Source organism: Gymnogyps californianus, chromosome Z (genome assembly GCF_018139145.2).
Source record: "Gymnogyps californianus isolate 813 chromosome Z, ASM1813914v2, whole genome shotgun sequence".
In the NCBI taxonomy this organism is placed as follows: domain Eukaryota; kingdom Metazoa; phylum Chordata; class Aves; order Accipitriformes; family Cathartidae; genus Gymnogyps; species Gymnogyps californianus.
The window spans coordinates 21,798,762-21,819,721 of NC_059500.1; the positions used below are offsets into that span (position 1 = coordinate 21,798,762).

A 20,960-nucleotide genomic window follows, 5' to 3' on the forward strand; every position below is an offset into this window, starting at 1 on the left:
CATACTGATTAGTATTTCCAGTCACAAAATACCACAGTCTGTAAACAAGGCACTCCAAAGGCATGCAATTGTTCTGCTCATCCAGGAGGAAAAATACTGCAAAGTCATCATCTTTCTCAAGGACATAATAAGTGTTGGAGAAACTCTTGACCTTTTCATAAACAAGCAATGCCTCTGGATGTAACTTATATTAATTAGTTATATATTTGTACCCCCCAAAAAAGCAGACCTTTTATTTTAAATAGGCCTAAAATGTCTGCTGTTTTTCAGATCATGTATTTGGTTTGGGGAATTTCAGGTGCTGGGGAGAACAGCTCTTCTGTCTTGTCTAGCACAGCTCTGCCCTGACTTTCTGCATTACTATCCTCCCTGCCTGTCGCTACTGACCAGAACTCACAATGTCTCATGGAGCAATCAGCATTTCCTTCAACGTGCATGTTAGTTACTTCTAGGCAGATGTAGTATTCCTCGGAAACAGTCAGCCATGCCTATTTGTTATACTTAGCTATAGTGTCACCCTTGTATGTAAACTGGGGGGGGACAGGACTAGTATATTTCGTAAATAGCAAGTATTATAAAATATTTCATAAAGTCAAATAACTTCCTGTTTATACTTAGGAATTACGAACGCAAGTTGCATGTGCTGAGCACTTAAGCTTACCTAGTTTTGCTACTCTGGAATATAAACCAGGAGAAAAGTCAGCCAGAACTTTTCCACAAACGTGTACACTATGCTTTGTGGTTTTTTTTAAGAAAGCAGGAGACCTCATTATTTGTACATGAAAGTAAAGTACCACAGATACCCCACTGCTACAGCTCCAGTCTACAGCAGGTTTTTTTACAACAGTAAAGTGTTGTAAAAATGTGTCAGTCATTCACTCCAGAAACATTAAACACAAAAAAGGGAGTGGAGAAAGTAGCAACCTAACACTTTCAAAACCCAAATAGCATTAATGGGAGACTTCCATCACTTGAAAGTGATGCTCTGCCTGGACATACTTACCTGGCATAATTATGAGACTCTGAATAAATGAACAGGACTTTACCTGTGCTTTTTGCATGCCAGTAGCTTTACAAATAGTCAGTTTAAAAGATCTTTGCCATGGGCATTGCATAAATAATTTTATATACATAAGTATATATGTATATATATTATCTATGTGTGTGTGTGTACAAATGCATGTTAAACAAAAGCCCTAAGAAGATTTAAAAAACCCATAGCGTACTTCATAACTTATTTTCTAGGATAAACTATATTTTTAATTAATCACTTCAGAAATCGAAGCTGTCAGTGACCTTTTAAAATGACTATACATACACACACAATATCGATTTTTTTCCCCCTCCACTGCAAGCAAAGTTTAGAGAGTTAGTTTTCATACTGAGAGATAATTATTAAGCTTCAATTTTGTTTCTTAAAAGTTTATAATTAGGCCTTTTGATTGTGAGCTTTTTTTTGTTGTTAAGTCCAAGTAACCAAGCAACTATGTGCAGAAATTAACCTTTTTATTATATTATATACTGTAGTAGTAAAGTTTGTTTGAAGTGCATGAATAAAAAGTTAGTGAAATTACAGGAGGAACAATCTAATGTAGCAATAATAGGCGCATTCACTGTGCATCTGAGAGGAGGAGGGGGGAAAAAAGAAGAGTTTTCACTCATTTTGGCCTAAAATGTGTTCAGGTTTCCAGGATTCTGATATCAGAACCCAGACAACACTGGTTAGAACCATAGGGCTTTACAATAAAAGCTAAAATATTGACCATATGATGGCAAAAAGTCTTTATTTTGTGGTTAACTTATTCTCTTCTAGCTACTCTCTGATGAAGTTGGTGGTGCTGTGGAGGATGATCTCCTTCTTCTTGACAAAGATCGTGATCGTTCAGCACTGTAGGCAACATGCTTATCATAATTTTGTATCTGAGCCTCGAGGAAATCCCTCTGTTGCTGGCTGATTGTCTGGCTAATCAGTCCAGGGAGAGCTTGAATGCTACCAATTAAAGTTTCCAGTTTAGTTTCCAGAGTAACAATTCTCTTCTCAAAATCTTCGCTTCTTTCATTTAAGTCAGAAATCATGTCATACATGATGTTTTGAGTCTGAAAGTAGAAGGATGTAAACAAAGGTTTAGAGAGACCTTACAAATACTGTAACAAGCAGCACAACTCTACAAGGGTCTGTAAATGCTTTTGCACTTCACAAAAAAAAAAAGGATATGAATATTATAACAATATCTAGTCTTGTGAAATAATTTTCCTTGTAGATTCAGAATAAACTTTCCGATAAATTTGTTGAGCAGAAATGTAATATATTTTGAGTAGCACTTTAGATGTCAAGGTCTAAATGAATTAGACAAAAGACCAGACCTTTTTTGGAAGTTCAGGTGCTTAGAAATGCACCATGCTAAGCTTTGTGAACAGTCAGTTGTGTAAGCCACCAGGAGACCGAAGGCTCCAAAGCTGTGATCCATCCTTGACTCTTCTGTATTTCCTCTGGTTTTAAACACCCTCACTCTTCAAAGCAGAACACAAATGTTGTTCATTTGCTTTCTCCATAAACTGACCAGGTTTTCTTGAACTGGCTGTAGTAAGAGTAGTTGGGCGGATTGTTTTTGAAATGCAGTGCAAGGAGTAAAAACTCAATTGTATGCTTCTTTACTTCTGTGTTTCCCAATCTATTTGCCCTCTACAAAACAGTGTTTGGTTACAGCAGGTATATAGGGTGTACTTTCAAATGCCATAGTGGTCAGTAAAAATGTAATCTGAAATGTGTTATTTCATAGAGACTTGGAACTGGTTAAAAATAATGACTGAATTTCTCCTTCTGAGAGACTGAGACTTCAGATTAGACTTAAACTAGAGTCAAAACTGGATGTAATTCAGTAGACAAACTGGTTGAAGTTTATAAACCATCCAAAGGGAATGAAAATTAATTGAATGACTGACTGCCTGAAGTGTAAAGCACTTCAGTACCAGATGAGTGTCGATAACCCATTTCTCTGCCCCGTTTCAAGATGCTAGCATAACCCTTGAAAGCAAAGTAATCAACATTAAATAGTATCTGAAAAGTCCTTATCAGTTGCCAGAAGTATAGACTGAAACGTATTTTCAGCAACTGAAGTTGTCAGGTGGTTCTCTAAAGCAAAAGGGGAATGAACACTGAAGAGTTTAATCTTTGCTTTAATGCACTTTAAATTGAGGAGGGGTTTGAGGTACATGAAGAGGTGTACAAGAAACTCTTAGGAAAAGCCCATTAATGCCTCTAATGTAGCCTCAAATTAAGATCAAAGTAACTGTTAAATACTGAGGTCTAATGTGAAACCTGGAATGCTATCAGCTTAGTCCTCTAACTCTCTAGTTATTATTTTATATTAATGAAAAATCTCAGCAACAATAGACAAGCAGTTTGCAACTGAATAGCCTCTTTTACCTCATCTCAAATGGCTTAAAAAAGATTAATAAAGCCTTATGATACATCAGCAAAGTAGGCAGCTACTATTCATTATAAAAAGTTAAACAAATGCAGACCTAAATTTACTTGTCCAAAGTCACTGCTGCATAAGACAACAGGAACAGAAAACCACAACCTCTAATTGCAGTCTGCATGAGAGCCTGTGTACTATGGTCCCTCACGGCACAGTCACTATCACCAGACAGGAAATCTCTTTACTACGCAGCACGACACTAGTACAGCCCACTCACAGTTCACCATTTACCATGACCACTGCAATCACTTCAGGAGCTATCAGGATCAGCCTCTCAATTGTGAAATCTTTTTCAAATGTACAAAAAAAAAAAAAAATATGGTGCATTCAAACTTTGGTCAGAGCCATAAACAAGATGTTTCATTCAGTCGGTGCTACCACAAAACACACACATATTTTCATTTTCTACAAATAACAAACTTGTTAACAATATATGCATGTATAATGCCTAACATTTTCACTTACAAACTCTTCATTTTGAAAGGATGAATGTTAAAACAACAGTAATTGCCTACTAACCTTTGCCAGGTCCACCAAAGTGTTGGCTTGATCATTCAGTTTCCTTTGTTCCATTTTTACACTTCTTAATCTAAAAAGTGGAATTTTAAGTCAGATTCTTTTGTGTATGTGGTCATATTAGGATTTCTAAAAAGCATGCACAAAACTTACAAGGCAAATAACTGCATGGACAATGCCTTGAGTACTTTGTGTAAAGTCAGAATTGGTCATGTGCCTGCTACAATGAGAAGCATGCTTCTTCAACACCGCAAAAAAGGAAAGAGCAAGGAAATGTGATGTCCTTGAGAATACCATTTGCCATGGTCAAAGTTGAATTCAAAAAGGGAGATAACAATTTATCCAGACTATATGAAAGAAAGCCAAAACATTCCTCAAAGCCTCAGTATCGTGACAAGTAGATATAGGAAGAAACATACAACAACTGTTTTTTGCCATTAATGTTGTAGCAATTAAGAATCTTCCCATGCCTACATGACTAGATACAGGTATTAGCCCTGTTCTGTCGGAAATGGATTGGGTTAGCAGGTGTTTGAACCTGATGGAAATACAGTGATAAGTGAGTTTCTCTTTATTTTAAACAGAACTTCCATCTGACCAGCAGCTAAATAACCAACATACTTGCCAATACATTTGATTTTCTTACATAATTTCTGAATCGAAATATGATTACATTTTAAACTTACATTACACATTCCTTTTCAATGCGCCATTTAAACTACAGCATTGAAAAACTATGAAAGAAGCAGCAAGGGTATATTTTTCTCTTTGATGTCTACCTATCTGCATTATTATTATTTATGCACATTCTTTGAAAGATATATACATGACCTTTCTTATGTGTTCCCTGAAACAAAGTCCATGTTTTTCAGATTAACTACTAGAGGAGTGGTTTGTAGATGCAATTTTCACAAATAAGCAATTTCTCCCTTCAGTACGAGTCATTTGTTCAACATTTCCCAACAGAGAAATACTTGGACTTTCAATGACTTTTCTGGTGGCTGTTCTAAGCAGGAAATAGCATTTTTCAAATTTATATCAATTTATAAACAATGTGTGGTAAGATACCATGCAGTCTACTAGTATGTCAAGGGCCAACCAAGCTAACCATTTGGTTAGCTGTCAAATGAAAATAAGTTTGGCAGCATTTTGTGGCAGGTGCGTTGCTAATGCATACTCTGCCTATTTCTCAGTGATGGTGTTACTTAGCAAGCTAGTTTAAAGAAAGCCTTCGTGGAGATATTCCAAAATCAGGAAGTTTCTGTTCATATCTTTAGTTACCGAGCATTTCCTTTCATATCTAGGCTGTCATAAGAAAGTAAGTTGTGAACAGTGAAATATCTTTTAAAACACATGGAAATAACTCTGTTAAGGTAGAAATCAATTGTTCACATAAAATTGACATTCCAGCAGCTTGTTACTGGAATGTCATATGCTCTTCTTCCCCTGGAGGCTTCCTTCAGAGCACAACATAAACGTAGACTGTAGGAATGGTGCTTTCAGAGGCTATGAACTGGAGCTATTCTAAAGTAAAAAATATGGAGGAGTCTCCAAGGTATGGAGTTATATCATTACAGTCTCAGAACAGAATAATTACTCAAAGGTAAGCATGTAATGATTTGACTGGAGAATGATAACCCTAGTATTTTGGTGAGCATCTCTCAAATAATTTGCAGAATATGTGTCTTCTGCTTTTCTTAAGATTCATTGACTCATCTGTTTGCCAGTTAGTATTTTAATTTTAAAATTCCAAGAAATCCATTGTTATTGTAGCAATAGAAGTACCAGCTGACACCAACATGATAATTCCTCATGGTAACCAACCCAATACCTATCAGAGACTGTAAAAATGTATCTCTAGGTAATGGCAAGTCTTTAGCTGCAGCAGCCGGATTTAAAGAAAGCTGTCAGACTTTCATTCCTAAATTCATTAAGAGAAAATATGAAACTTCTTGATTGTATTAACTTCACTTATCACAGCAAAAGATCATGATTCTGGATCGTGTTTCCATGGCAGCAATCAGACCACTGAAGTTCACAAATAAAGACTCTATTTTTTGCATGCAGACAGTGCTAAATTCTGCAAATTTAGAAAGGAACAGCTTATACAACTTACTTCCGAGCTCTATTTTCATTTTGTTGAAATAAAAAGACAAAACAAAAGAAAACAAACTGTAAAATATACTAAAACAACCAAATGAGCACAGTGGGCTCGATTCAGCAGGTGGGAAGTCCTAGGGACTTGCTACTTCTTTCAATCAGTAACTGCCTGAGGTGGAGTCTAACTCACCCACTTGCACTCATGATGAAGGAACCTGCAATAGCTTCAAACGTTCCCATTAACTATCATCTGTAGATTTTCTTATTCATACAATACATAAAATGCCTTTTAATAGTATCATTTAAAGTGATGATTTCACCTTCATGTTATTTAGTGTGCATGAGAAGCAAAAAAGACCCAGACCAGCTAAAGGCAGTTTTAGAGCTGTGACCATGAGTTTAAGACAGTTACCATGATCTGCTCTGGTTTCTTGTATAAAACTGGCCCTGAAACTTCACTCCTTTTATTTCTGTCTCCAGTGAAATGGTTGGAAAGGTGAAGGAGGGGACCAATAAAAACCTAAGAATCCAGAAAGGTGGAAAAGAGCCGTATAGTACCATGAGTCACCTGAGAAAAGTTCAAAGATGCAAAGGGGGAAAAAATAATTTGCACTCATCTACTCTGCTACAGCTGGAAGAAAGCAAACTGCTAGAGCAACGTTTTCATCCATGGCACATTCTTCAGCAGATTGAGAAAATTATCTTTTTTTTTTTTTTTTGCTTAAATAGAAAAGTTTTGGGAATGGGATGCAAAGTGCTAAAGGACAAAGGGAAATGCATTATTAACATAGCTGTTCAAAGTTTGGCTGGCACAGTTAGGAAAAAATTACTGCTGCCACCTTCCTCACCCCACCTGATTAATGAATTTTTAAGGCAGGTGCAGAACAACACTTTATATCCTGTGAAGCTCTTCTGGGCTTGAATGATATATAAAACTGCAGATCGAGCCTGCTGTGCTTTTTAGATTCTTCTCTGAACGTGTGTGTACACACACACACAGACACACACAGACACACCAAATAAATAGCAAAGTTAAAATGTTAAGGAATAACATTTGCAATCAAGGATTCAAGTCCAGCAAAGGATGTACAGGACATGCCATCCTCTATCCCAGAACCCCTGTCACTCCTCTCCGCCTCCCAATCCTTTAAGCTAAGCAGGATGACCAAACTGGGAAAATATACTTTTTATATCCACATAAAAATGCCTCAACTTTTGTCATCTTTTTATTCCTTCAAGTATTTCTGCAATAGCACAGTAACATTTAATCCTGCAAGTTTGCTAAATATGATATAGTAATCAAGGTTTATAGAATACTTCATACCTTAAGCTTAGCTACCCATTGCTTTAAAATATTGCTATGAAACAGAGAAACAATGACTGTTGGCCTAGATTTACTAATAGGAAATACCACAACCTGGCCTTTCCTTCCTGTCTTTCCTGCAAGATGACACATAGGTGTTCTTTTCATGATGGATGCTTCCCTCACATCTCCTCACAGGTTGGCTCAGACACAGACCCACACTCAAAAGTTATCAAAACATCAGTTTGAAATTAAACTTACTTAATTTATCTACATCTCCCCAGTATCTCATGGAAACTAATTTCATAGGCTGTACAAATGGCTGCCTCAGGCTGGATGGGACATTGAATAGAGCAGACAAATAATGGCATGGGTCCTGACCATTCCTCAGGAAGAATGTGTGGTTCCTGGGGACAAAGGTCTCTTTTTTTTTTTCCCATGTAGTCCAAGGAAGAGTAACTGAATCATTGTGCTATTCTGCTGGTTTTGATGTGCTTTATGGCAAGTATGTATTATGAATTTTAGATAAATACTTATAGTCTGGCAATACCATAATTCAGCTTAATCCTATTACTGGTTACAGTTCTCAGGCTTGTTTCCAACCCCTTAGGATTTCAGTACAGGGGAAGAACTCATCTGAATCATGCCAGAGGTGCTCAAAGGTCACACAACAACTATTGGCATATACTCCCATTTTCTAGAATGGATGTCAGGGGTCATAGCTGACATACCAACATTTGATTTCATGTACTGAGAATACATGGTGGAGAGAGGCAACTAATTGCTGTTGGGCCCTACAATGATGCTCGATGCATATTACTTTCATTAAACACTACATACAAACTCATAGGCTCTCTTCTATCACATTCTGATTTTAAATTATTAAAACATCTACTACAAATGAAACTTTTTTCATTTTCTTCTGTCTATTGTAGCTTGTATCTTACTACCTGTAAGCAAATACGTAACAACAAAGGATAGTCTCAGTGGCAAAAGACAAAAAAAGTCTTAGATAATTCAAGAAGCATGGGAAACTTCTAAAAAAAGTATAAACAAGTTTGATTTACTCCATATTGGACATACACACCAGTATACTTTTTTATTTTTTTGTAAACAGGTAATACTGTAAAACTTTTTCTTTGTCTTACTCTTAGAGAAAAATCAACCTCAAGAGCAATGTGCTATAAACGAGGAGAGAGAGAGGGGGGGGGGAGAGAAGGGAGGGGACAGGACGGGACATGGGGACTAAGAGTGACTGTGAGAGAGAGGGAAACTAAGAGAGAAAGCACCTGGTGAGGAAAATCAAAGCAAAACAGTACTTACTGATGAATAGCTTGCAAGAATTTGCGTTGATGTTTCCTTACTTTCGCATGGTCTATCTTTTTAACCAGCTTTGTGTTTTTATAAATTAACCATGTTTCCCTGAGTACATTGGCCGCTGCATTTTTCACCTGTTTAATAAAAGAAAAACACCAGGCTGACAAACTAGCATTATGTCATGTTTTCTCTTTTCTGGTATAAACCCTTTCTAAAGCACTTAAGACCCTGCCTAACTGTGGGAAGTGGGTACATCAAGCAGCTGCAGCACTGAGGGCAGAAAGCAACAACTGGACCAAGGGGACTGCTGAGCAATTTCCATGTTACTTACAAACGTGATATTGGGACCAGCTCTCTTGCACGGGGGAATAATTTGTCCCTCTTTAAAGAGTTAGCACCTTTTGGTGTTTATGCCAATATAAACTACAGTGAGGAAATACTAAGGCATTATCTGTAGGGTAATTAACTAAATATATTTAACAGGATCATAGAATTTTGCTCTTGTTCTATAGTTAGTACCTCTTCAGTCTCTTAGCAGTTTAACAGTCTTTTAAATTTGCAGAGCTGTTTGAACACACTTTTTTCTTTTTTTTTGTTTATTCTTGTTTCTTTTTTACCATTCTCTGAGGAGATGAAAAAATATCTCGTCAATTAATGTGGCCAGTGTTCTATTTCATAAGTGCTTTGAATTTTTTTTAAAATGAGGCTTTCCATAAAATGTTAAAGGTAAGAGTGCCTACAGTTCCTTCTTAGGCCCTCCAAAATTTTCAAGAATGCTTGAAAACAACAGACAAAGAATTTCAATGCAATGTTGATTAATGACAGAATGACTAGGTTACTTGCAAAGGAAAACTGTCCTTATTATTCATCTTTATTTTCTCTCCCTCCAACTTTATATCATGCCAGTTACTGCAGCATCAGAGCTAAGTCAATGTCTAGATAAAGGCATTGTAGGAATGCCATGCAGTAGCTCTTCCCAGCAAGAGGTCCCCACCTTGTACATGTAGAAGTGCTGGAGAACCTTGGTCCTGACTTCAGTGGAAGCACAATCACATTTTAGTGACCTCCTCACAATCTCTACCTGGTCCTTGCATTTCCACAAGGTATGGCTATCTTTAGGCTGTGAGGAAACTTCTCTAGTATCTGCGTAACCTATTTGTGACCTGATGTGCATCTCAGATTTGTTTGCTTGGTTTGATTTTCATGTGCTTTGAGTTTCATGAGTTTGAAGCTACCAAAGCACCATTTGGATACAGTATTAGACTGATATTTACATTTATATGAAGGATAGCTGAATAAAAGAAACTTTAAAAGGCACAAATGAACACCAGACTCAAAATCTGGCCAATCTTTACAAAATCTTTTTCCCTCCTGAAAGACATTTTGGGTTCAGCTGTCAGATTACACTAGAAAACTGCCTGTGTTGGGAAGGGACAAATTATTGTCTGTGGTCTAGTATCAACAAGACCTTAACTGACTGTAATAGGAGTGTAAATCAACAAGCTTAGATAGACACTTCAAGTCAGACACCCTTTATACCTATGTAAGAACTGCTTTCCCACTCATCCTTAGTCTTTCCCCATCGTGACTGCTTAGGGGAGATGCAGTCTGTTAAATGATGACCAGCACAGAAACAAGGGAGCCAGCACAACCAGAGCGGTGTGCTGACATGTCCTGGAAATACAGCATGTAGAGACATGACGCGGCTCTCTGCAGCAGAGGACCTGTGGCAGCGCAGCACCGCACCGCTGCGCGGAGCTGTGCTGAGGCAGCCAACCTCCTTCCCGCCTGGAGCAGAGCTGTGGTCTCCAGCTCAGGCATCGACATCCCTCTCCACCCATCAGTAAGGACAAGCTCTGCTGAGTTCCTGTTGTGAGTGTAAGGACCTTCCTCTCCATATTGGCTCTTCTCAATAGGAAAGATTAAAGAAGTTGAGAGGACTGTGTAACTCCTATTCATTTTCTTGCTCCCTCAACACTAACTTGTTTTATTTCAATAAAGGATTTCTATTGCCTTGTTTGCTGCATTCTTTCATTTTCCAAGATGTTATTTTAATTTAAATTATATTTAATAAGGAAAATATTATATTTTTTATGAATTTGAATGATTTTTAGAGGGTTTTTAAAATAATCTCTTCTAAAAATATTATCTCCAAACATCTTTCAAGGCACTTCAGTACTGTGTGCCACTAAGTGAACCCCGTGTTGAGTACACAAAGCAATTGGAAAGACTGTCTCACTCACAAACTATGAATATGTCTTTTTCTTAAGAACGTCCTTCATAGCTTGAAATTCTTGTATATATCAGTCATTTCACCTATTTTAGCTACAAAAATTTTATATATTCTTCTCAGATGCTGCATGGAAGTTTTTTAGTTTAATATAATAGTCTTCAGTTTCACAGCATTTAACTGTTGGTTACACCAATTATCTTCCAGCTGCACTGACTCGCTACAGAAGAATATTCAAATCCTAAAAATCTGCTGAGAACTTGCAGTTGCCCTCAATTCAGAGAAAAGCTCAAGGCATTCGATTCCTCCTCCTTGCAAAATCACACCCGTGAAAAAGTTCAGTAGGAGAACGGAGCAGGAGACTATTTAAAACAAATGCAAAAATAAATTAACACACATTTCCTTTTCAGTTGTGAATATAAAGTGTCACTTACTCTTTTAGTTAGCTGGGTGTCCATCATGAAATTATGCACATGTTTTTCAGCTTTGGTAAGTTCTAACTTCCTTGCCACCACAGCTACCACCAGTGCAGTGCACCCAGCACCCTGAAAACAATAAAACAAACCCCCAAGACGTTACTACTGCATTTTGCAGAGTTTTTAGTGGAAGCTTCTCCTTTGCTGTAGAAGTATGGCAGGCATCAGGTGATTCATCCCTGGTAAATATAGTGAACACGCTATAGCTATTTCAGTTCAGAGTAATAGGAAAAGTCAGTAATTATAGGCTGGTAAACTGTCAAGGCATCAAAATAATTAGTGAGCAGCATCATTTAAAAGTTCTGCTTTTTTTTCTGCAGGGGTTGAAAATTTGAACACATCCCATTTCTAGTGCATAAACAAAGGGGGTGATCAAAACAACTTTTAAAACCCAGAGTATTAGTAAATAAATGCAGAATACCCTATTCTTAACAATTGTCTCAAGGTTACAGCAATTGCTAAAGAGAAATAAGATTAGATTAGTAATTAGCATACAAAAAAAGAAAAGCTTCTTTGGATTTTCTGTAGGGCCTAAAAATAATCATAAATTTAGTATTTAATCACTTTAGTACACTTCCCTCTTGTTCTCTGAGTCCTTCAACAATCTTTTCCTATAGTATTTCTGCGTATCTTATTACCATTTAAATAGCATACATACACAAGACCATTTCTTCAAAACTTGGATGGAGAAAATATCAATTTTCTAATTTGTGCTGTGTACATGTATGCATATGCATGTATACACACAGACATGCATGTTCACAACAGGCCAAAGCCAACAGATGCCTGACCCTTTGAAATGACAGCGCCTTTATCAGCATCACAAATTTAACTTTTTGGGGGGAGAGGAAAGGAAAGGAGGCTAAAATGAGCCAGGTAATGAGAAGCAGTGTCTATTATACACATCTAGAGGTATCATTCACTTTACACTATTAATAAATTCTGCTGCCTTAGTCTTTTTTTTTTTTTTAAACAAATCTTTACAGGTTCTTTTTAAAAAAAGTACAAAAATCACATTAAATATACGAGGCTGTGTTTAACTTGCAGGTTCACCCCAATCTAGTTGCTATTGCACCTGTCAGTTACTCTCCAGTATAAAGTAATCTCTTGTTGCACATTGAAGCTTCCCACATTTTCATTTGCAGAGCTTTCTTCCACTCTTTCTGTATTTCTCCCATTAATTTACGCTCTCTCCATAACCCATCTCTATAACTGCCTTACTCTCTCCAGAAAATCCAGAATAAAACTCTGAATCTAGCTTCCAAAATACAAATTCCATTAATAAACACATAGAGACTGCAAAATAAATTAACTCATTGGAAACTCTTATTCACATAGTGTCCTCAAAAAAATGAATCTGCTCTCTCTGCTTACTTACTGAGGCACCCAATAAATTTTGTGAAAGTCTCCAATTAATTAATTCTCCATTCCCCTGGTAGATTGTTCCAAGAAATCCATCTGCTCCCTCACAAACACCTAACTCTCTGCAATTAGTTCTCACCTATCAAAGCTTCTATCCCCAACAGCTCTCAACATTCCCTTGAATGAGTCCCTTGTAATTTTGCTGCATTTTCTGCTTCTCTCCTGTCCTCAATACTAAGCTCTCTAGCTTTGCTGTTGTCCTCTGTTCTCAAACCCTGTGTCGATAGAAGCTCATAGAAATTTACCTGAAGTCTTGCTCTCTCCATGAGATGAGTCAAAATGGGGCTATAAGTTCCTTTCCTTCTCCAGATCCCACTAAGAGTTAAAAAGGAAGAAGACAGCCAATGCAGCTTAAGGCTGAGCACTTCAGAAATCCACCGAGCCTTCTGAGGACCAGGCAGGAGATGCTCTACCATATGCCCTACCTCCCCAGAAAATAGACAGCTCTCCTTTGGTCTCCTTCCTGTGAAGGAGGGCAGGAGGGAAGTGCAGAAGACTTCTCTGCGGGCAAATAAATAAATAAGTTACCCCATACAATAGCAAGAACATGAAGAGAAAAGTAGGTATCTTTTGGCCCAGTATGTCAGGATTACCAGGGCCAGATGTTGATTTAATGACGTAACTTGAGTTCTGCCTGCTTACAGCAAGAATGCTAAAACGGAACGAGATTATTAATACAGACACCACTGGCAAAGTGGCACAAAACAGCTGTTTATGCAAGTTACCAGGGGAGAGAAATATTAGATCCCTCTTCCCAGGCCCCCCCAAAATGGCTAGAGGAATGGTGACAGACAACACGAATTTGGTTTGAGTTGAAATTATTCCAGCCTTTGCGATTAACTCTCATGCTTTTTCAGAGTGGCACAGCAGTTACAAGGGCCAAACACTATTAAAAACAGTAGCTTTATATCTCACATGAAAGACACTGCCTGAGGCAGCAGAATATTGTCACCAGGAAGCTATGACAACCACCTCTATGGTGTATATGCACTGCTATCCTCCTTGTCTCCAGAACAGCTTACTGCAATGGCAAGGTATTCTAGATTCAGGTTACCCCTCTTGGCTTTGTGGGATATGATGGGATCTCAGGATATGAAAATGAGCTCTTTCAGCATTTCTGGAAAAGAAGGAAGTATTATACTATCTGCATGTTTACATTTCACAGTACCTTGAAGGAAAACAAATTACGCTCATTCTTTAAACAACTAACAGCTTACAGAAATAGATTGAAATTCCACTTAAAGTACATGATGCTAATTAATATTTTATGTTACAGTGCTCTGCACTATTATACAGCTCCCCTAAAGATCTCAGCAACCTTAAAAATACTAATAAAGTGAGAATTATTCCAAATTGCAGAAATGAAATAGAGGCAATACAGTTACTTTAAAATGGTAGCATCATAACCATCATACTTGCATGTTTTTGAATATCCTGATTCACATAAAACTCAGTAGCTCAGGTTTTTTCCTTATATCAATACTACATAATGCAGCAGCTACTTTTTTATTAAAATGACTTAGGCTAAGTAAAAGCCATGATAATTATTTCAACTGCAAGAAGGGGTCTTTTGAGAATAAAACTCTAAAAAGTCTTACATTTGATTACTGCATTTTATGATTTCCAACATTGTTCTTTTTATCCTGTTTTGAAGTAAATAATAAACTAAATCACTGCTTCAAGCTGTTGCGTAACTTTCAGGGGAATTACGTATAATACAAAGGAAATGAAAAAGGCAGGAATGTATGTATTTTCAAGTATCAAGGCAGTAATTAATTCTACTTGGAATTTGCACTCCTCAGTCAGACCCCTGTTCGCCTCTTGCATTACAGAGTTATTGTAGTGTATTTTGGTTTGGTAAGCAGGGGGATTTTAAGGGCACTTAGGACTTCCAGTATGTCAAAATTTGAGGAAAAAGAGAATGAAAGAATATTCATAACGTTCCCTCATCAGTCCACTGCAGCTTTAGCTAGAGATATATATATCTGAAAGTCACTAACTTCCACCGCATTGAACAGTCCATTCAAAGTGCGGCTAATGTAAAAGATGAAAAAGCAAGTGTCAGATTTCAAAGAATTAAAAAGCATCAGTTTGTGCTAGTTAGTAAATGTTCATAACTATGTACATCAGAACTAAAAGGTCTGACTTAAGACTATTTCACAAAAAAGGGAAAAAATGGGCAAAAAATTTAATTACTTCATGCTGACTATTCAGATTTTCATTGATTTCAGGCAAATTTGAAAAAACAGACAATTCTGCTTTCACAGTTTCTCAAAATTACAAAATTTTTTTCTATGCAGAGAAGTTTTGTATGTGTTCACATGAAATGAAGCATTAAACAGTTACAAGCTTTGTTGAGAATTTAGACACAGCTATTAAAAAACCTGGACACAAATTATTACAACACATACAGTGTAAGCAACTTGGGCAAGCCAAAGTTAAAGTTTGACTATATTGCTTATTTGCTCCATTTAATGGAAACAGGTAATAAAAGAATTAACCATCCATTAATTTGATTTCTTTCAAGTACTCTATGATCAAGGGTTTGCCAGCAACCACCCGTTTTAAAAGCTGATCTACCTGAATTTTTCTGTTTTCCTGAAAGCATGTACAGGCTGAACAAACTTATCTACTAAACCAGGAGAAGCCCTTAAAGATCACAGATTTAAAAATGGGCTTCTCTAAAACAAGACCAGGACTCTGCTGATGAGCTGAGCAATGCCTATTATTTGCAAGGATCTGAAGATGAAGCACATGAACCTCATCCTGAATGCAGAGTATTTCTTGCTTGATATGAAATGGTGTGTATTAGTCTTCAGTAAAAGCAAGAAGTCTGAAAACAAACATATGACACATCCTCAGTCTTTCAATTGGGCAAAGCAACAAACACTGGACTGCACAGTGGCATCAGATCTCTGACGGTGATGTAAAACTTGCATTTGTGAGCAGTACAATCTTGAAGCATAACGTTTACAGCCATTTACACTGGACAGAACTCACCTTGACTGTCAATCTGTTTAGCTGCTGTCCTATATGAAAACATTTTGATGTATCTGCAAACAACTTGAGCTCAGTTTTGGTAGTGGGGGAGGGGCTACAGGGGTGGCTCCTGTCAGAAGCTGCTAGAAGCTTCCCCAGTTCCAAGACGGACCCGCCTCTGGCCAAGGCTGAGCCCATCGGCAACAGTGGTAGCTCCTCTGTGATAGCATATTTAAGAAGGGGAAGGACTGCTAAAAAAGACCTGCAGCAAAGAGAGGAGTGGGATGTGAGAGAAACAACCATGCAGACACCGAGGTCAGTGAAGAAGGAGAGGGAGGAGGTGAGGGGGAGCAGAGATTCCCCTGCAGCCCGTGGTGAGAGGGCAGGCTGTCCCCCTGCAGCCCATGGAGGTTAACGGTGGAGCAGAGATTCCCCTGCAGCCCCAGGAGGACCCCACACGGGAGCAGGTGGCTGGGCCCGGAGAAGGCCGTGACTCCATGGGAAAGCCCACGCTGGGGCAGTTCGTGAAGAACTGTAGCCCATGGAAAGGACTGGAGTTGGAGAAGTTCGTGGAGGACTGTCTTCCGTGGGAGGGACCCCACACTGGAGCAGGGAAAGAGTGTGGGGAGTCCTCCCCCTGAGGAGGAAGGAGCAGCAGAAACAACGTGTGATGAACTGACCGCAACCCCCATTCCCTGTGACCGTAAGTGATGAGTGATCCCTCCCTGTCCTTGTCTCGACCCACGAGCTTTTTGTTGTATTTTCTCCTCCCCATCCCACTGGGGAGGAGGAGTGAGCGAGCGGCTGCGTGGTGCTTTGTTGCCGGCTGGGCCTAAACCACGACACAACTTTAGGATGTTCTTCACATCTTTAATTCTAAACATGTTGCTCCTGTTCAGGACAAAGAACGATGCCTTAAGTTCATATGCTCATGCAGCTAAGCAATAGTCCATGAAAGCCCTCCGTTGGTATCCTCTTTGATGCCTAGAATCCAAACTGAGTTGCCCTGATAGAAATAAGTGTATGTGGGTATTTGACTCACATATATACTTAGGTACTTGTTAAACACTAGTAGGCTAATTATTTTCTCAGCTACGCAAGCCTAAACGATGACGGATGTTCCTTAGAAAAATGAATGGAAGAACGGACTAAGTTAGGGAAAAAATAAAATGTCAACAGGCATTGGCTTTTTGACATCAAGCCCATGCTACTTGAAAACAGCAAGAGAAGAAAGATGAAATTAATTGTATTTTAAGTTATACTTTAAATTTAGCAACTGAACAAAATGCTTAAACACACCCTTCAGAACAAAGTAACTATTACTGGGTGTTATCTTTCACTTTACCCTTAGGCATCATAAACTGCAACTTCCCCTATCTGTCTGCACAGTCTCTCCTCTTGGCACTTAGTTCTGAATTATTGCAAGCTTCCTTTAATCTGCTTTAACAAATTAAATTATCTCTTTCTTAGCCGTATCAGAGACTGCTGCAATGGTTATTTTCTTTGCCTGTCATTTTTACTATGTTACTCTGCTCTGTGTCCATCTATTCCCTTCTCTATGGCATCACAGATAGAACATTTGCCCTCAGTTGCAATATTTTATGACTCCAGGCTCTTCCATCTCATGGATTTGAGCTCTAATAAGTCCTTTCAGACAAAATCCTTTGCACCATCTCTTGACATAGGAAAAGCTCCCTGGAAACATGTACAAATCTAATATATAGTTTTCTTTCAAATTCCTCCCCTTCTTTTTTAGGATATTACTTACTACAAAGCCTAGCAAAACCAGTGAAGGTACTTAAGATTCTGGTGTGCCAAGATCACTTGTTTTGATCCTACATAATGCCTCCTTGTTCCCCACTCTTTTTGCTATATGGAGATGCTAAACTGTTTAGGAATTTAGAGTATATATTTCTACTGTCTTTATACAGTACTGGTATCAATAGGATCAGGTGTTAGAGTCCTGAAGTGCTATGGGAATATAAATAACAATAAATAAAGACGGTAGGTCTGTATTAACCAATTGTACCGTACACATCATAATACTAGACCTGACTTTGCCTTTTTTCTCCTTCAGATCCTGCTGTGGTTTGCTGAGATTATGTATCAATATACTTACTATACACTATGCCAGCTGAGATGCTTTTAGCAGTCTAATCACAGTCCTCTGTCCTCTTCACTGATGCAGCCCACCCTGAGCTTTCTGCTGTTAGCATCAGAACCACCAGATCAAAGCTGACCAACTTACAGTTACCACAGAGATTTTCACATTATGGTAAACTACAGCAGGCATAGCCATGGCAGCTAGAGGGAAAAAGCTGGTGTTGCCCAAAGTATCTGATGAGGGTGAGGGTATGAAGTTCTGATCAAGACCACGCCTTTCCTACCGCTCACAAGTGCTAAGACTGAGGGTTCACACTGGTGCAATACACAGTGATTATAAAACTGCAGGCTTCAATAAAGTCTAGCATTTACATCTAACATTCTGGTAAAGGCCCAGTTTCAGTGATAACCAAAGAGAGGTGCTTGCAACTCTTCAACTAAAGGGTTATCTAAGGCAAAGAATGGTTAGCACTGGCTGATAAGCTGCACTGAAAACAGCATTTGGTCAGCAGAGAAACCCTGTACACTCTAAGTAAATGCCTCTGGCATTTCCACTTGGTTCTTTCTTTGGTAAGGTTCCAAAATACCTTTACAAGACAACAATGAATTGAGCCATTTCTGCAACTGCCTGGAGGTCATATATATGCCTGGAGGGTGCTATTGGTGAGAAAGGAAGCAACACTGTGTATCAGTGTCTCAGCTGTAAGTCTCCTGGCAGCTTTGGTTTACTGGACTGGAAGTGAAGTGCAGTCTTCAGTGCTGTAGTTGTCACAAAAATGTCCTGCTATACTTGCCTGTAGCTGAAAGAAGGCAGTTGCCACATTTCTTGCTCACTTCCCTTGGGATCCACTGAGAGAGAGAGAAGGTCCGCTTTGCAGACATATGGTTCTGGTGGGAAATTTAGCTCTGCACCAGAAAAGGCACAACATTCCTCCTGCTGCTCTGCATAAAATGAAAATCCTGTAAGAATTTAAACAGGTATTTTGTTCACTTGGCTCTCTAGAAGGTGGACTTACAGGACCACCAGGGGAGGGGAAAAAAATGATTAAAAAAAAATCCTGCTTGAAGTAAAAAAAACCTCTCCGAAACAAGCAATGCAAAAGTTAAGGGAGGAATCCATCCATAAGACAGACAGAGGCTATGGAAATGGTGTTGTATAAATGTGGTTTTGCATCTGTCATTGTTTACTGGGAGAGATGTGTAACCTTGCAACACTGAAACAAAACAGGATGAGGAATAGGACACCTATGTCATCTCAGCCAAAAAGGTGACCCAAAATAGTTTTGCATTATTTACACTTCAATATATTCAATATTTGCCTGGCTACTATTGTCTTCAGTGGAGTTTATCTGCACCACAGCTAGAATTTTATTGCAACATTTAAACTTGAACTACTTTTAAAACATTTAAACATTTAAACTACTAATTAGTCCATAAGGTTTTTAGCAATGATGTAAAAATGAAAATTATGAAGAGCGTTAAATGTCATATACAAATATGAAATTGACTAAATACTCTCAGACACAGTAATGGGTAGTCGTAGCAGGGGTGAACTAAACTCCTTTTCTTGAGTAATGCATGGTGGGTACTAGGAAAGGCTTCTGGGACAGCACAAAGATGATGATTTATAAAATGAAGACAATTTCTCTTCTACAGAGAAACCTATAAATGATAGTAGTGTTAACTCGGAGAAGCCCAAGAATTGAATGCATCCTGGTGGCTGGGTTCCTGGGAAACCTTCAGTGGTCATAACAGCTAAAAACCCCCTTGAGATCAAGACAGTTTCTGCCAATGTGCAAAAAACCTTTTTTCTGAGCAAGGAGGTGAAATCTGATTTCACTAAACAAGCAGGCTCAACAGCATACAAGGCTGATGGTAAACATTACTTTAGTAATTCAGGATGATGGCTACCGATGATGTTCTTGTCCAACACTTGTGTTGTAAATACAAAAGTTTCATGAGAATACGTGTAAAAGTATATTAAAATTACTGTATTAAATCTGAAGTTATTGCAGATGAAATTACATTTTTTCAAAACAAAGCAGAAGTTTTGCTGTAACAGTCATCAGCTCTGGTCATATCTATGTAAACAAAGATATCATGGGACAACTGCTGTTCATTCCAGCCAGGAACTAACTGCCTTTGAACTTGCTGAAATGCATCCGTAACTCCTAGCTAGACCTAAGTGGGAAACAGTTCCGCTGTCCTCTGACACTTCAAAAACTTCCCTGCTCTACTGGTACAAACTGAAGACCTTCCAAGGGAGGTTGTTTCCTTAATTATTCTGATTCTAAAAGAGAGTTACACCTTCCAGGAGATTTTGTTTACTCAAATGTAGGTAGAGCCTCTGCTGTTCTCTCACATTTCAGATTATTGCCCTAACCGCCACTACTTCAGAAATGACTCTCTGGAGATTCTCAACTCAATTTTGATCATTTATTTTTCTTTACTACAGTTAGAAATGTCATCCCAACAAGCCATAGCCATAAAATAATCCCAAACTATGTTTGTTCCTTACAAAAGTTTCCATTTTGGCAATCTGGTGTGCTGGAACAACAATAGTAGAGGAGCTGAAGAATTTCTGAGCAGCCCAACTTTTAATAGTTTCAACCCTAATAATTCAAGCATCATTAACTGTCTTCTCCATATTACATTTCTGCTCAACACACTGTCCAGTTAGGCTATATTATTTTAGAAGGAATAAACACAATCTGTTCTGAATCCTGATGTCACTTATATTTATTTTAGAATTCTCAGAACCAACTGAATTAAATTCTACCATATATCTGAGATATGGACCTGAGATGCTACCAATATGCATGAAAAGCTTTTCATATTTTCCTGTACTCTCAGGGAAGTATAAACTGAGCTGTGTTCTAGATTTTGGAAATTCCTCTAGTAGGCTTCTTATCCACAAAACTATTCACCACATTGCTCTGACCTTTTACCACCAGATACTAGAAATGATAAAAATATTATAGATTCTTGATCAATGTGCAAAATGTTCTAGGCAAACCTTTAAATAGCAATAC

At 38.2% G+C, this 20,960-nt stretch overlaps 1 protein-coding gene across 1 annotated transcript in view; it reads right to left on the reverse strand.

The window, feature by feature from the left end:
* Positions 1–1,636: 1,636 nt before the first annotated feature.
* KCNN2 (potassium calcium-activated channel subfamily N member 2) overlaps positions 1,637–20,960 on the reverse strand; it is a 75,488-nt gene continuing 56,164 nt past the window's right edge. The window contains exons 6-9 of the mRNA XM_050913320.1: positions 11,383–11,493; positions 8,725–8,852; positions 4,002–4,071; positions 1,637–2,097 (exon numbers count right to left, since the gene is read on the reverse strand). Of these exons, the coding sequence (XP_050769277.1) occupies positions 1,810–2,097; positions 4,002–4,071; positions 8,725–8,852; positions 11,383–11,493 (597 nt within the window). The 3' untranslated portion in view covers positions 1,637–1,809. The remainder of the gene's footprint in view (positions 2,098–4,001; positions 4,072–8,724; positions 8,853–11,382; positions 11,494–20,960) is intronic.